General features: G+C 34.0%; 5 protein-coding genes across 13 annotated transcripts in view; 2 read left to right on the top strand and 3 right to left on the bottom strand.

Annotated features, from left to right (window-relative positions):
* Positions 1 to 2,469, bottom strand: part of cyst (rho guanine nucleotide exchange factor 18 cysts) — a 33,637-nt gene extending 31,168 nt beyond the window's left edge. For 6 of the 7 annotated variants that reach the window (XM_076412199.1, XM_076412201.1, XM_076412200.1 and 3 more), the window contains exon 1: positions 2,099 to 2,469. In XM_076412199.1, coding sequence (XP_076268314.1) covers positions 2,099 to 2,138 — 40 coding nt within the window. In that variant the 5' untranslated portion in view covers positions 2,139 to 2,469. Of the gene's footprint in view, positions 1 to 845; positions 974 to 2,098 lie in introns of those variants that run through there. The other variant, XM_076412205.1, reaches the window with a different exon arrangement.
* Positions 2,470 to 2,710: 241 nt separating this feature from the next.
* LOC143201264 (uncharacterized protein C15orf61) lies at positions 2,711 to 3,453 on the top strand. Its single transcript, XM_076412213.1, has 3 exons — positions 2,711 to 2,987; positions 3,037 to 3,220; positions 3,270 to 3,453. Exons 1-3 carry the CDS (start codon positions 2,856 to 2,858, stop codon positions 3,395 to 3,397), a joined length of 444 nt encoding a protein of 147 aa, XP_076268328.1. The 5' UTR covers positions 2,711 to 2,855; the 3' UTR covers positions 3,398 to 3,453.
* A 521-nt stretch (positions 3,454 to 3,974) lies between these two features.
* On the bottom strand, positions 3,975 to 6,348 carry Sps1 (inactive selenide, water dikinase). The gene is made up of 3 exons (XM_076412212.1): positions 5,909 to 6,348; positions 5,256 to 5,660; positions 3,975 to 5,193 (listed from the first exon to the last, which is right to left on the bottom strand). The coding sequence occupies exons 1-3, from the start codon at positions 6,209 to 6,211 to the stop codon at positions 4,681 to 4,683; spliced, it is 1,221 nt and encodes a 406-aa protein (XP_076268327.1). The 5' UTR covers positions 6,212 to 6,348; the 3' UTR covers positions 3,975 to 4,680.
* Positions 6,349 to 6,637: 289 nt separating this feature from the next.
* Positions 6,638 to 12,365, top strand: Mad1 (Mitotic arrest-deficient 1). The gene is made up of 8 exons (XM_076412206.1): positions 6,638 to 7,459; positions 7,516 to 7,732; positions 7,786 to 7,922; positions 7,977 to 8,159; positions 8,582 to 8,773; positions 8,829 to 9,162; positions 10,414 to 10,707; positions 11,864 to 12,365. The coding sequence occupies exons 1-8, from the start codon at positions 7,013 to 7,015 to the stop codon at positions 12,250 to 12,252; spliced, it is 2,193 nt and encodes a 730-aa protein (XP_076268321.1). The 5' UTR covers positions 6,638 to 7,012; the 3' UTR covers positions 12,253 to 12,365.
* On the bottom strand, positions 12,359 to 14,741 carry LOC143201261 (putative RNA-binding protein CG14230). 3 transcript variants are annotated; one of them, XM_076412207.1, is made up of 7 exons: positions 14,495 to 14,741; positions 13,834 to 14,441; positions 13,585 to 13,779; positions 13,321 to 13,535; positions 13,007 to 13,269; positions 12,647 to 12,904; positions 12,359 to 12,591 (listed from the first exon to the last, which is right to left on the bottom strand). In XM_076412207.1, the coding sequence occupies exons 1-7, from the start codon at positions 14,691 to 14,693 to the stop codon at positions 12,404 to 12,406; spliced, it is 1,926 nt and encodes a 641-aa protein (XP_076268322.1). In that variant the 5' UTR covers positions 14,694 to 14,741; the 3' UTR covers positions 12,359 to 12,403. The 3 variants fall into 3 exon arrangements, with proteins under 3 accessions (XP_076268322.1, XP_076268325.1, XP_076268324.1); XM_076412210.1 differs by having other exon boundaries at positions 12,647 to 12,892; XM_076412209.1 differs by having other exon boundaries at positions 13,007 to 13,266.
* Positions 14,742 to 14,968: the final 227 nt, after the last annotated feature.

Genomic DNA, 14,968 nt, shown 5'->3' with positions numbered 1-14,968 from the left:
TTCTACATATCTAAACAATATTTTCCTGAAAATAAAACTAAAATAAAATCAGAGAGGCAACAATCCATGGTTAACGTGAAATATTGGTTTGCGATATTAGAATAATAAAAATAAACTACAAAAAAGCAATTAATAAAGTAATAATAAGAAAGTACTCGTTTAAAAATAATAATAGACTGTCGATTTTAAATAAGAAAGGAAACAAAAGAGAAATATATCAAGAATCAATAGCAAAACAACAGAAAACAAAATTGTTCGCAAGAAAATCAGCATTCTTAAAATAAGCAAATATGAATAAGTGATTTCCTTAAGAAAATAAATAAAACTAGATGAAGCATAACAGTTACAACGCGATAAAACATCAGACACGCATATATAAATATTAATTAATGACTTTAGATCAAGTAGGCGTTAAAGAAAAAAATTATTGAATGATTAAATTGAGCGATAAATTCAAATGACAATAATTCCAAAACAATTAAGGATGAGTAAAAAAAAATTAGTGGCGTATTATTACTTTTCAATCAGTTCTCCTTCGTCCTGCAATAAAACAAACGTTTCTAAACCTAGCCTACCGTCTAGACAGTTCAGCTAATTATACGAAAAAAAACTAATTAAAACGCACACTATTACGTAATAACGTGCCGGAAAAAAAAGTGAACAACGAACTGAAAATGCAGGTGCAAAGAAAATGTGAAAAACAAAAATGGGATACGACGAAGAAACGGTCTCGGACGGTACCGCACAACGTCGAACATGCACAACAACAACGGACCGTCTAAATCGAGGTGCAATAAAAATAAAACAAAAAAAGCAACAGACGCAAAATCCACGGAAACCTGTACCTGTTGTACGGAGCTCCCTCAGTGATCTGAAATCTTCCTTGTTGACTTCGATCGAGATCGTCACACAACACCGCAGAATTTCGGGACACTACTGGCGAATCCCGTGCCCAGGCCGGGTGACAAACGGGGCTCCCGATCGATGGAGAGCTGCGGCTGCGCCCTGGGGGCCCTCAGCTGCGGCGCGCCGTCCTGCTCGACAACGCTGTGAAGCAACCGGTAGAACAATTGGCTAGGGCTGGTGATCAGAATAATACAGAAGGTCGTTAGACCAAATAAGGCGGGAATTTCGACAACACTTAGACCAAACCAGCATTTATTTCAATTAAAACGATATTTTAAAAAAACGCTCAGACAAACTATAATTAAGCTCAGTAAAATAAACCCCTAACGACAATATGATAAACCACTTTGATCTCGCGAAAAATTAAAATACAGTCAAAATAGACCGATAATTCTAAAAAAACACAAAGAAATCATCAATTCATCCACAACATTTATTACATTCCCACTTAATAAAATAATTCTAACACAAATCATCAATTCATATTCGATTCGAACCTTTTACCAGGTCGAATTTCATTACATCAACGACTGAAATATAATTTTAACTTGAACGTTCCTGTCACAGAAACAATCGGAATTATATAAACAGTTACCAATGACCCATAAAGCGTAAATAAATACGGTTTCGTACGTATGCACATTAAAAAACATTGACCAAGTGTACCAGTCTTGAATTACCATACTAACGAGAATAAAACAATGTGTCAATGATAACTGGAAACAGTAAGAAAAACCCCAACCCTGACGAAGATTGAATTAGATTGTTGTATTGAAAGGAAGAAATGTTTAATAGAATAGCACACTTGATTTCATTATGTGTAACAAAATTTCCTAAATACCAGGCGAAAATTGTGTCGGAACGTTTAATAGGCACACCTTCTGGTTTTTATTTACAGCTACACCTATACTTTATTACAATTTTCATCATGATAGACAACAACACATTGGTTTAGTTTATTATTTTTTACGGTCCTAACACATTTCTTATCACTATCTACATAATAAACCTAGTAAAACATGACAAAATAAATAAATATTGAATGCAGTAAAATATTCACAAGTACTGTATAGGAGCGTATAAAAAATAATGATGGAATTCACCACAAAAATAATATATTTTATGTTTGAAGCATTTTATAAAACGTGTCCTATATTAGCACAAACAAAAGTATATTATAGTTTAAACTTACCTGAAGACAGGGGTATTATTAATTCTTGTTCTTTATCCATTTTCAAAGATTCGGCGAATCTATGGAAATTCCATTCAGTCCACAAGAAAATATATTATAAGTACTATACGTTCCCTAAAGAAAACCTAGGAGAACATTGTCTAACAATAGGTAGGGTCATTGAACAATATTTAATAAAAACATCATTTGAGAACACCGTGTGTAAAGCACAAAAAATCACCATCGTCCATTCAAACTATCGACGAACATAATTGAATCGCTTAAGACAATATCACTGTACAGAATACCATACGACTAACAAAAGAAACCGTTCGAAATAGTTTAAACTCCCTTTTATGCTCTTCACTCTACAAGAAGTCAGCCATGTTATGATAGTTAACTGCTTTTGTCATTTTTTTACAGAGTGTAGTTTCTTAAACGCCTAGTTTAAATCTTTTAATCCATTTTTTCGGCTTTATTCGATAATTTAAGCGAATATTAGAGTAATTTCCCTCTAATGACTGACAACCCTTAATTACCTAAAATATTAAATAGTTTCAAAATATTTTATTTTAAATTAATGTTTTGGGCTATTTCAAGCTAGATGTCGCGACGTCGAATTGACGTCAAAACCAGCTGATATAATAGATGTGTTTCTTAAATACTAATTAACTTCATTTAAATATATTGTAAGTTTATAAATGGATATAGCAATACTTAATGACTGGAGGCGTCGACATACTTAATAGACTAGCAATAATTAGCTGTAAATTTCGTTATGGTGTTTAGAATGCCAATAAATAATCTCTTTAAATCAAAAAATAAAATGTATCAACCTACTTCCTCCGAAGTGCTGTCTCGTTATTTGATGCAATGCAACGAGCCGCCTTGGACGTCCTATTTTATTAAAGTAAGACCTGATAATATCATAAAAAAGCCGAATAACTTTACGCTTTTAGTATAGTAGCATCCGAGATGACCAGTGGGGTAAGTCGCATTTTAATTGGAAAGTAGGCAACTCAAACTATCACATTTTAAGAACCGGGTGTTACCCTTATATTAAATATCACTGTTCGAAAAGAGCGCATCAAGATTTGAGCATTGAAGACGCATTCTTTCGCGCGATCAAAGTTGTTAACTTAGGTAAGGATGTTAATTAGTTGAATATAAGCATTTTTTGAGGTATTTTCAGGTCTGCCCTGTTTGGCCTATGGCATTGCCGCTATATATTTAATTAAACACAGAGAAATCGTGCATACAGACAAAGGCAACATAGAGATATATTTTTTATATCCAGAAGACAAAGGTTCCTTATACTAGTCAGATTTTTCAGAAGTGTAGGTTTTATTGACAAATACAATTCAAACATTGGCTGATATTTGCCATTTTATTTCTAATTGAGTGTATAGTCATCAGAGCCTGCTAGGCATATCTGAAAAGAGGAAAAATCGGTTTCGGTATTTAAACATTTAAACTTGTTTAACAGATGAGAACTTTTATAAATTGTTTAGTGTCAAGTTTGAGTGAAAACACTATGTTCTAAACGTCTATCATAGTTGATATAAATTCAGCTTGTGTATATTTATATCCACAAAATCATTCTATCAAGTTATATCTGTCAAATAACTACAGGTCACTTATTAGTTAAATTAGTGATCATATTACTCATTTTTGAATAAAATATGGTACTCAATTTGTTTTTATTTTTGGAAATAATATAATCAGATGTTTCCTGGGTAAGCTTGCTAGTATACTTCAATTTAATGTCATAGTGTGTGATTTGGTTATTTATGTATTTGAGATTTTTTATAATTGTTGTCAACCCACTAAAAGAAAAGGATAAGATTAAAAACAGGGACAAGTTGTGTCAAATATAAAAAAAAGGCAAAAAACCATATGTTATAAATCATCAAAAATTAGAATTTATTAAAGAAACACTTAAGATTATCTACTGAACAAGTTTTTTTACAGTGTTTATATCCAAAATGTTCGGTGGTCACTACACCTCGACAATAGTTGAGTAATTAATGATGGTATCTCAGTTTCTAAGCTAAGTATTGTAACCTACTTGTGGTTAAATACCGGCCATGCAACGACAGGGTTGACATATTAATCATGATGATGGTAATAGAACGTTAATAAAATAAAAAAGACGACATTTATGAACCAAAATATATGATGTATTTTACTTTAAACGTAAAGTCCGAGGAATAATACATATATCTAAAAATTATTATACAGATTTCCAAATAATTTTCTACGCTACCTACGACGAGGAGAAAATATATGAAAAAACACTAACTTTTTTTTACAAATAATCTAAAAACTAAAACCTAAAGAGTAATCAATAAAAGGGATTCTTTTTATCATTGATACAGCGCCAAATACTGCCTTGTCCTCATGGGGCAGTAACATTTAAAAAGGAATTTTTAAACGGACTAAATGCTATCTATATGAGACTGATTAAAAACAAGTGATGAACTTAGAAGCTGTAGTGTGGCGTTCGTGTGACCGTGGCGGTTAGAAAATTAACGGCGAAGTCACCAGTATAAAATACATATTTTTTCTGTTTAAATCGTACGACTGTTAGAGTCCCCACCAACCTATTCTTTTGCAGGAACTTCGATAACTCGAGGCTTATCAATGATGCGGGCCGTCCTGTTACCTTTCTCCACGATACCGATAATCCACGCCTGATAACCCTCTTGTTTCTCAATGTCCTTGCAATAAGCAGCTGCCTGTTCTCTAGGCAGACAGATCAGCAATCCGCCTGACGTTTCCGCCGAGTGACCTTGAAGTAACTGGAACATGTTTCCGCACGCCTTCGCCACTGCGGCCATCTTCGCGATGACCGGCAGGTTGTGGATGACGAACGAGACCTCGTTCTTTTGATGGGAAGCTAACGTCTGAGCATGGCCGAGCAGCCCGAATCCGGTGACGTCTGTGGCTCCGTGGGCGTTGTATTTGTGCATCAGCCTGCTGGCAATACGATTTAGCCTGGCCATCGAGTCCATGGCTCGGTGGTACGCCTTCCTGACATCCTCCTCGCTGACAACTAATTTAATCCGATTCCATCTTTCTGGCTGGTCCAGCCACTGATGAGCGTTTACTGCAACCTAACACCACCAAAACAAATCAGCTACTTCAACAATACCATTCAACTGTATATGGAAATTACCTGAGTTCCTAGAGGTTTTGTCAAAACAAGTACATCTCCAACCACGGCATTGTCTGGAACTATATATTCATTCTGTTGGGCAACCGTCGAGGCAACTCCTCCTATTGTGCACCACGGATTAACAACTGTCTGTCCACCAGTAACAGTTGTACCGGCTTCCAGTGCAGAATCTTTGAATCCCCTCATGATCAAAGGGATGACAACATCTCTTTCTTTTTCTGTCATTTTCGTACTAACACCCAACAACATCAACATATTATCACATTCAGTTACGCCCATAGCATATAAGTCGCTTAAAACGTTGGCACAAGCAATCTTCCCCATCATGTAGGGATCATCAACCAGGGGGTAGAAGAAATCGGTGGTCTGCACCAACACCAAGCCTCCGTGTCGAAGTGGAGTAACCTTTAAAAAGAAAAAATATTTACCAAACACCAATTTTGACGTTTAAACATAATAAACCTACTTTTATAAAACAACTTCATTTTTGATGAAAATATACGATGATTTGTCAAAACACCAAAACAAAAATAACTACAAAGCAAAAAAATTATCCGCACAACAATTTACGATTTCCGCCTAAAGTAAACTTGTAATTAAGTGAGGAAATACATTATTTCTAAAAACAAAAAACTGACCGCTCATGCACTTACTGAACAATCAAGGCCGATACCAATTCGCGGAATAGCCATATGCATAAAATGGTGTTCATGATCTCCTCCACTGTTGTAATCCTGCTGAAGACCTTCCACCAACTTGTTTAAAACTTCTTGCGGCACTTTGCAACCGCGACCCTTCAAGTCGGCAAAGCGCGTCAATCTAAAACTGGCCTCCAGGTCGTGAGCCAATGGATCAAAAGGCCGGCGTAATGCGAGAGCATTTGGATTTCCGCCGAGTTCCAGCTGAACGGCGCCCAGAGCATCCTGTTGAACACCAGCGACTTGGTAATCTCCCATACCGGCGTTTTGTTTTCAAGTTGTAGCGAAATTTAAACTCGTACTACCGTGTTAAAAACACTGGCTACACAAGAGCGTTTCTCAAACAATCCCGACGCTCACAAAATGGCGTTCGGTGCCACTGCAGTAATCAAACAACTGCGCAGAAGCCATGGTAACGAAAGGTCCCTATTGGTTTGATATATCGTCCAGTGACTGTCAAAAGTTTTTCCAGAAACTTCCACAACATTTCTTGTTTAGCCTGTATTTTCTTATGAAAGTTTTCACATTTTTTATTCTATTACACGGAATCTACTTCTCTATTATACATAACAGTATTTCATTAAGTGATTTTTGTCCTGTTTGATGAAATTGTTGATGAAATATTTTAGGTCGAACGAATAGTAATTTACTTCCGATGTTGCCAATGTTATAAAATACTTAAAATAATTACTAATTTCCATTGAAATTGTTTGGTATTTCAAATATAATTTAAACAAAAAATACATGTAATATTAATTGTATTAGAACAGTGCATGATTTTAGGATAATCAAAATTAGAAGTGATTTGTAAATAATAGGATTTTGCACTAGGCCTATTCAAATTTCACGTAAAATGGCAACATAGTGTGCGATCCCAAAAATGTTCAATTTAGTCGGTTTATAATTGTAAAATAATAGGTTATATTTGGCGTCTATTTTTTTCTTAATATATTGTTATTGCGATTTTGAAAGTTACCTTTTCGAAATGTCGAAGTGTTTTTAATAGATATGCAGGTCCGATAAAAACGAATTTAAGCGGCATTTACTTCGCTTCCTATCATGAGCAAAGCGACAAAGTTAAATGAAACTATTGTCAAGATGGTTAACGATTTAAGAACGATCGGTAACAACACCGAAACTGAAGACTGCAAGTCCCCATTGAAACGTTCAGCTAGTACAACTTCCTTTGAGAGCAGTATTGAAGACCAAACACCTGTTAAACGCTTTAAAAGAGAAAATAACTTTGATCTATCATATGTGGGCTCCCCAAGGGAAATGAGGAGATTGAGAGCGGATCTTCTTGAAGCTAGAAACACAATCATTGATCTAGAAAATAGGATAAAACATATGCATAATGTACGGAAAGAAATGCAATTGATGTTTGACAATGAAACTCAGAGCCTTAAAAGACAACATGATTATGACAGAAAGTCTATTGAAGAATTAGAGACACAGCTACAAACAATTAGAAAAAGAGAAACTGATTTAAAGAAAGAGCTAGCTGAGGTATTTATTTATATTCTAATCTTTGTATTTTATGAATTAAGATATTTAATGTTTAGGCTAAAGATAACTTCAACACAGTTAAAACCTCAAATGACACCAAAATTAGCGTATTAGAAAGTGAAGTTGCAACCTTAAAGGATAAGTCACAGACTGCTGAGTTAGAAGATAGTGTAGAATCATCAGCATTAAAAAGGACAATTTTAGAACTTCAAACAGTATTGCAGGCAGCCCAAGAGGATGCAGAGGCTCAAAAGAAATTAGCATCGGAATTGGGTAATTAAAATACATCAGTTGTTGTAGTATAAGCTACATAATTCATATTTTAGCTAAAGAATTGTCAGAAAAAAATACTTTATTAATTGACATGGAATTGAAAGAAGTAGCATTTCAAAAAGCAAAAAATCAACTGAGATTATTAGAAAGTGCCAAAGAAGATTACCTAGAATTTCAGGAACAAGCTAAAGTAAGAAGCAACATTATAAAGTACGAAGTATAATATACACTCTTTATTTTTCAGTCCCAAGCTCACAAGTTGGCAAGGTACATCGAACTTGAAAGAGAAAATGAAAGGCTGAAGGAAGATTTTGCTAGAATGAAGGGTGACATTAAAAACAAAATTTTCTTAGAGGAGGAGGTGCATGATTTAAGGTCACGTCTTACTAAACACAAAGAGCTGGAGAAAAAAGTGGCTGATTTACAGGTATATTTTTTATTTATAACAAATACTTTAATCTAATACAGTAATTTTTCTATCAATATTTTTTTTGCGTGTTTGCAACTGTCTTAACTATGAGTAACCATAATGTTTTTTTTTTAATCTATTTCTTAAACTATGAACCAGTTTATTTGCAGTATTTCCTTATAAAGTATAAATAAATCTTAACTGATTCTGTTGCTCACTTAGTTTTAATAAGTATAAAAAAATAGATAGGATACATTATTATAAAGTATGGTTAGCAGCAATACTGTTGTCACAAATGTTATCCTTTAATTCAATCAAAAATTATATATCTAAGTTTTTCCATACAGTTTGTTGATACTTTCAATTCAACGCAGAAAAATAATTGTATAAAATAACCATGGTGGCAGTGAATCTTTAATCTAATGTAGTGTTATTCTAAGGTACAAGATTCTCAAAATCAAATGTACTTAAACGAGTGGAGAGCTGTAGCCCGTGGATTTTGTGAAACAACCGAAAGTGATTCAGTGCTGCCACATCTTTTAAGATCCTCTATTGAGAAACTTCAGCAGCAAGAAATTTCGCTGACCGCTGAGAAAGTCGAGTTTGAATCGCAGCTCAAATCAGCACAACACGTAAATATTTATCATTTCGAGTCTTGTTCTTTTATAGTAAATAACACTATTTCAGGCTGCTAAAGTGGCAAAATCCGAATTGGAGAAGAATCAAAAGTTGCTCAACGACCTAAAAGTCACCGGCGACCAAAAACAACTGTTGATCCATCGCATGCAGAAGAAACTGCTTCTGGTTAGTCGCGAAAGAGACAGTTACCGGTTACAATTGGATTCGTACGAGAAGGACCTCACCATCGTCGACAGTGGAACCAACGAGGCGGCTGGTTCAAAGGTGATACAGAGTCAGAGAGAACGAATCGACAACTTGGAGAAAATCGTGGATGGTTATCGAGATTTAGTGGCGAAGCTGGAGAACGACTTGCAGACTGCTCAACCCCAGCTATACACAGGTACTATTTTTTGTTTTTAAGGTCCGTTGCATTAATAGAACTGTGTGGCACAATTTTTCTAACATAAATAAGATTGTGCTTTGAACTCCTTATTCCATTGTTAAAAACATTGTTTATTGATATGGTTGGCTGACACGTCACGTTCCTTAGTAATAGTGTGAATACTATTTATACCTAAAAGCTGTATTACTCTACAATGGTAGCCAATATCCCTCCATATCTATTGCATATTCAATGATTTTAAAAGAAACGTATGAATACATGAAACTAATTTTAGGCTTAATCAAATACGAATAATACAACTGGGATTATTTATTTCAATATAAATGTTTGTAGTTTTCTCTGTTTGTGGCACAGTAGAGACATCAAAAACCACTATGAAGTTAAAGATTGGCCAAATGAATTGACTGTGGTAAATCAAACGTTAAATATGAACCTCTTATTCGACAAGAAAATGTGCTTCTTCCACCCTTACATATAAAACTTGATTTAATGAAAAATGTTGTCAAAGCAATGGTTAAAAAAAGCAAAGGATTTTTGTACTTGAAAACTGTTTTCTCTAAATTAAGTGATGCTAAATTAAAAGAAGGCATTTTTGTTGGTCCACAAATAAGAAAGCTTATAAAATACGATTAATTCTAATATGAAAATCTTCCCGTGAAAGAGTTAACAGCTTTGTTACCGCTAAAGAAAATAATTCATGGATTTTTAGGCAATATTAAAGTAGAAAATGTTTTTAGTGAATGGTTTGTTACAAAAATTTAAAAAGATGGAGTGCAGAACGTCTTTAAAAATATATCTCTTGCATTCCCATTGCGATTTTCCTAATCTTTGTTTCACCAGAACATAAAACAGATAGAAGAGCTTTAACCAGGAAAATGGAATGCTAAAATGTTAGCAGATTACTGCTGGTTTGTAAGGAAAGAGGATTCTACTGTTCACAAGGGGAAATATATCGCTCATTTTTTCTGTTGACCACTTAAACCTGAGCTATTTTGCTTCATTGCCTATTTGTAAATATATTACTATTTTTTTTATAAAATTAATAATAAATAAATAAATATGACCTATAATTTTCATACAGTGTTTATTTATAGCACTTTAACTTACGATAACTTTAAAATGGTACGTGTTAAAAAAAAATAAAAAGATTTTATATTCAGCAGGTACAATTTAACAAAAAAAGCCGTTTTATTTAATGATATAACAAAAAAAAATTATCACACAGTGTAATCTAATCGGATATTTCAGAGGTGGCCCCCGTCAGAGCCGAACAAATAGCAAGATTGCAAGACGACCTCGCCAAGGCCCGGGATGAGAACAAACTATTGCGAGAACAGAAGGATAATTTGGAGATTCGATTGGAGTCGCTATTAGAAGGTCAGGACACCTATCATGGAGGACAGATAGTTCACCTGGCCAACAATCCTCTTTCCCAGTGCGCCGCGGAAAAGGCAATCCTCATTGAACAGTTGCAACAGGAGAATATCAAGTTGAAGAGTAAACTCAAAAAGATGGAGGAGGGCGCCGAAACTAGTGCTGTCGGTAAGCAGATTCATTCTTTTCTAAAAGCGTTATTAGGAGCTACATTTCTGTTTCCACCACTTTTTTCACAACTTAACACTAATAGTAATGGCAAGCAAATGTCAAAAATTACTTAACATAGAGTAAATTTGAACCCTCTAACCTTCAAATTGCGGTCACTCAGTGATTTACACACTAAGAACTAAGGGGTCTCTGCAGAAAAGTTTCTCTACGTCCAATATCTAGATGGGGTTATAATCACCCATTCCAGTAATCTAATTCATCAGTTTAAATCTCCACAGTTCATTGACCAATGAAGTTTAAATAAAAAAACAATTTAATTTCAGAAAAAAAATTGTTAAATAAAAATATACATATAAATCTTTCAAAATGTTCTCTTCCATCTTTTCGCTTTTTCATTTATCTTTAGTGCCATTAATGTAAGCCGATCTATTAGAGTTTGGTCTTTTTATTTTCTTATACTGAAAACAAACTTTGAGTCTTTCCCTGTTAAAATTCAGTCTACCTGTTGAATCCAAAAGTATATGGCATACCTTATTATTTTAAAGATTTTATCTGCAAAATAATTTATGTACTGCGCAATTAAAAGGTTTTAAATTTACTTTTTTATATCACACTGAAATGTGTTACATTATCAAGGTGGCAATATTGCATGATGAAATAAAAGATAACTCAAATGCCTACTGACAGTATAATAAAACAATTTGAAAAACAAATTGAAACAAAAATGAACTTATGAAACATAAAAAAAAAAAGAAACAGCATGGAAACTGCTGAATATTGATAGATGTATATACCTGAATCCATGTGCTCTGATAGTACACAACACTTCCTAGATCGAGGATCCATTATACTTATATCGTACTACCAATTAATTCTATTCTAATGACTAATAATTTAATTACTAAGCCGTAAAACTGAAGACACTCTTCCCTAAATGACACTCAAAATAAATAAATAACAAACGCACTATAGAAACTAAATGAACCAATCAAATGACTTCGCAGCTCTTAGCATAATAATTAACATAAGTAATTATTTCAAAGTAGTGCCATCTAGATATTGGACGTCGCGAAATATTTCTCAAAAGTTGCCTATAAAGTTAAATCTCTATTTTCTCTGTATTTGTGGTCTTAGTAAATGTTGATATTTCCAGGTGATATATCGATATGTCCCAAGGAAGTGCAGGCACTAAAGGAACAAATCAAAAACAACGAGAAACAAAGTCAACGGCTCAAAGACTACTTCAAATCCTCCATGCAGGACTTCAGGAACGTTATCTACATGCTGTTCGGGTACAAGATCGACAAACCCTCAAACTCCAGCATCTACAAGTTGAGAAGCATGTACGCCCTGCGTGCAGAGGACCAGCTGTGCTTTGAGGTCAATCCGGAAGGCGACTTGAACCTGTTGGAGAACGAGTTCAGCGCTAATCTGGGGCCCATGATCGATTTGCACCTCATCCATCAGAACTCCATTCCGGTATTCTTGAGTGCCATCACCATGGACTTGTTCAATCAAAAAACCATGACCAAAGCGTTTTAAAGGCTTTGGCCCGATTTATACATACGTTTTAATAAATTATTGGTGTTGAATGATATTTTAGTGATATTTAGTTCTAGGTTTAATAAATACACTAAAGATGTAGTGAATAGAAATTTGTATTTTTGTTTTGATTTTGTACAAAATAGTATCGCTACCTTTTCAATGCCTTTTTTATTCGTAACTGTGATTTTTTCTTGTTTCCGCCCAATTTCTTCTTGAACATCTTGTTTTTTCGCGCCGTATTCCGTATTTTTGCTTTCACTATTCCTTTTAATTCTCTTCTGACTTTGTCAAATTCCCGATTCTCTCCTTTAATTTTTTCTAAAAAGTCCGCTCCCTCTACGGAATGAATAAAATCGTCACAAGTACCATGCAAAAAGTGTCAAAAAATTACCTTGCAATCTGTAGTCATCGTTTTTAAAGAAAAACGATTCCGTCCAAAATATCGACTTTTGACTTTTATTCGCAGTAGCCTCGGTACTTTGAACTTGTGCCCCTGGCAAGCTTTTATGTGGGATATCCTCCGTTTCATCTTCATCATCAGAAGAATCATATTTAAACGGATTTTTTGATTTTAACATGGAACTTGAATTTAACGACAATCCATTACTTGCCCCTTCCTCCTCTTCCTTGTCCGCCTCTGAAAAAAATTCTATTTCAAGTTCCAATTAAATTAATCTTAGACGTGTATGGATAAGTGAAAAAAGAATTAATCCAGCAACATAAATTTAAATAAAACAAACTTAATTCCAACCTCTGTCACTGTCGGCCCTTCCGAACGCGCCCAATAAACTGAACTGTTCTTTATCTTCAAATGTTTCTTTCAAGTCGTTGGTGACTCGATAAAACACCTCTTTCGATACTTCGGGTATGTTAGTTTCCACTTCGGTGCGTGTTTCGGGCTTGGTTTTCTCTTTCGTTTTGATTTTTTTACCGGTTTCTGTACCCTTTATTTCCAGATCCATGTGCTCTGGTTGAGTAGGATCGAATCTTCTCATCGTTTTTCTCTTTGCACTGCTGAAAATTCAATTTCAAATAGGTCTTATATTAATTAAAGAAAACAAGTACCTGTCACTGTTTTTTGTTTCCACCGTCTGCTCTCTCCTAACTTTCTTCCCTATCACCTCTTCTAATATTTTCAGTTGGGTGTCTTTTTCGGCCTCTAAAGCTTCTTCTAAGTTTGGTTCTGTTTCCATCGCTTCATCCTGATCTTTATCTTCTATAAACCGTTCGTCTAGCTTAAATCTCTTATCATTTTTGTATTTGGATTGCAATTCTAGGAGCTAAAACATTATGTAATAAAGAAGTGAAATTATGTCTAAACAACATTACTTTTTGACCACTTTTTCCTTGAAATTGTTCCTTGACTTTAAAATTATCCTCAATATGAATCTCATTTTCACTTTCAGAATCATTATCAAATAACAACCTTTGATGAGGGCTATTTTGTTTTGTATCTCCTTTTAAACTTAAGCTATCTGCCTTATTATTTCCATTAAAAACAATTTTCTTATTAGCTTTATTGTCCTGTAAATTAACTTGTCTTTAAGAGATTTCTAATATAAAATAAAATTTACTAACCACATTAGACAAAGCCTCTCTGATAAGATTTTGTTGAATATTATAGCCTTTCTTCATGTTTTGCAATGACTGTAGCCTTTTAATATTTGCCTCTGTATTATTCTTTGTGGCTTTATTTTTGGTAATTTCTATTATTGGCTTTTTCCCCACAGATGGAATTTTTAAACCTGTATTCTTATCAATATATTTGTGCTTATTATTTTTAATAACAATATCTATCTGATTATTCTTAAGAACTTCATGTAGTTTCAGATGTTTTTTAGTATCCTTTTCTGGCTCTGAGTCTGAACTTGATTCCGAACTGCTTTCATTTACAGCCTTTTTTGTGTTATTTTGTGGTAACTTGACAGGTTTTTTGACATCCTCTTCTGACTCTGACTCAGAACTGCTTTTATACACAGTCTTTTTTTTATTAACTTGACCATTCTGTTTAGAGGTTGGGGATTGTATAATTTTTGGATGTTGAACAAGTGGTTTTTCTTCATTTTTACTATTATTATTTAGATTTTCTTCTCTTTCTCTTTTTAACCGTTCTAGGAAGCTTTCTCTTGCAATTTGCAAGTGAACATATTGACCATGCCATTTCTGACTTGATATATCTTTAAAACCTACAAAAACAAACCCATTACATCTAAACTAACCCGCCACGATTAATACTTACATTTATTTAGATCGGAGTGGTCGGTGACCAGATTTATGTATGCGAAGAACAGAGACTTATTTTTGGGGCCCAATTCTTTACGTTCTTTAATCTCAATAGACGATACCTGGCCATAATTACTGAACGTAGTTCTAAGCTCGTCTTCGGTTAAAGTCTCTGGTAAATCGCTGATAAATATTCTCTGATTTTCAGCTTTCATTTTTATGTTTTGAAAATGCTTTATTACCTAGCCTAACATTTTAGTTGGGTTAGGATATTGTGATCTAAGGAGGCAGAAATAATATCGATATTTTTGGCCGATATATCGATATTTTTTCTGAATAAATTTTTAATAAACCAATTTTTAATAATTTTTTTCAGAAAATATCGATATATCAATTTTTTTGGGTCCCTACTTAATTGTAAGGGTCTCGGCTGCCAACACCCCTAATCTTTCCATTTTTATTGTGATATTATTTTGAATTTTAAACATTG

This window comes from Rhynchophorus ferrugineus, unplaced genomic scaffold (genome assembly GCF_030347505.1).
Source record: "Rhynchophorus ferrugineus isolate W39M unplaced genomic scaffold, kcgeb_rfMv2 rfM8, whole genome shotgun sequence".
In the NCBI taxonomy this organism is placed as follows: Eukaryota; Metazoa; Arthropoda; class Insecta; order Coleoptera; family Curculionidae; genus Rhynchophorus; species Rhynchophorus ferrugineus.
Note: the sequence above shows the minus strand (reverse complement) of the source record. Positions and strands in the feature narration are given on the sequence as shown.

Coding starts and splice junctions, on each gene's coding strand:
- LOC143201264 (XM_076412213.1), top strand. CDS start 2,856: ATGGTGTTTAGAATGCCAATAAATAATCTCTTTAAATCAAAAAATAAA. Junction 2,988..3,036: donor GGACGTCCTATTTTATTAAA/GTAAGACCTGAT, acceptor TTACGCTTTTAG/TATAGTAGCATCCGAGATGA. Junction 3,221..3,269: donor GATCAAAGTTGTTAACTTAG/GTAAGGATGTTA, acceptor AGGTATTTTCAG/GTCTGCCCTGTTTGGCCTAT.
- Sps1 (XM_076412212.1), bottom strand. CDS start 6,211: ATGGGAGATTACCAAGTCGCTGGTGTTCAACAGGATGCTCTGGGCGCC. Junction 5,661..5,908: donor GTATCGGCCTTGATTGTTCA/GTAAGTGCATGA, acceptor TTCTTTTTAAAG/GTTACTCCACTTCGACACGG. Junction 5,194..5,255: donor CAAAACCTCTAGGAACTCAG/GTAATTTCCATA, acceptor TGGTGGTGTTAG/GTTGCAGTAAACGCTCATCA.
- Mad1 (XM_076412206.1), top strand. CDS start 7,013: ATGAGCAAAGCGACAAAGTTAAATGAAACTATTGTCAAGATGGTTAAC. Junction 9,163..10,413: donor TCAACCCCAGCTATACACAG/GTACTATTTTTT, acceptor CGGATATTTCAG/AGGTGGCCCCCGTCAGAGCC. Junction 10,708..11,863: donor CGCCGAAACTAGTGCTGTCG/GTAAGCAGATTC, acceptor TGATATTTCCAG/GTGATATATCGATATGTCCC.
- LOC143201261 (XM_076412207.1), bottom strand. CDS start 14,693: ATGAAAGCTGAAAATCAGAGAATATTTATCAGCGATTTACCAGAGACT. Junction 13,780..13,833: donor GAGAGGCTTTGTCTAATGTG/GTTAGTAAATTT, acceptor GTTAATTTACAG/GACAATAAAGCTAATAAGAA. Junction 13,536..13,584: donor AAGGAAAAAGTGGTCAAAAA/GTAATGTTGTTT, acceptor ATAATGTTTTAG/CTCCTAGAATTGCAATCCAA.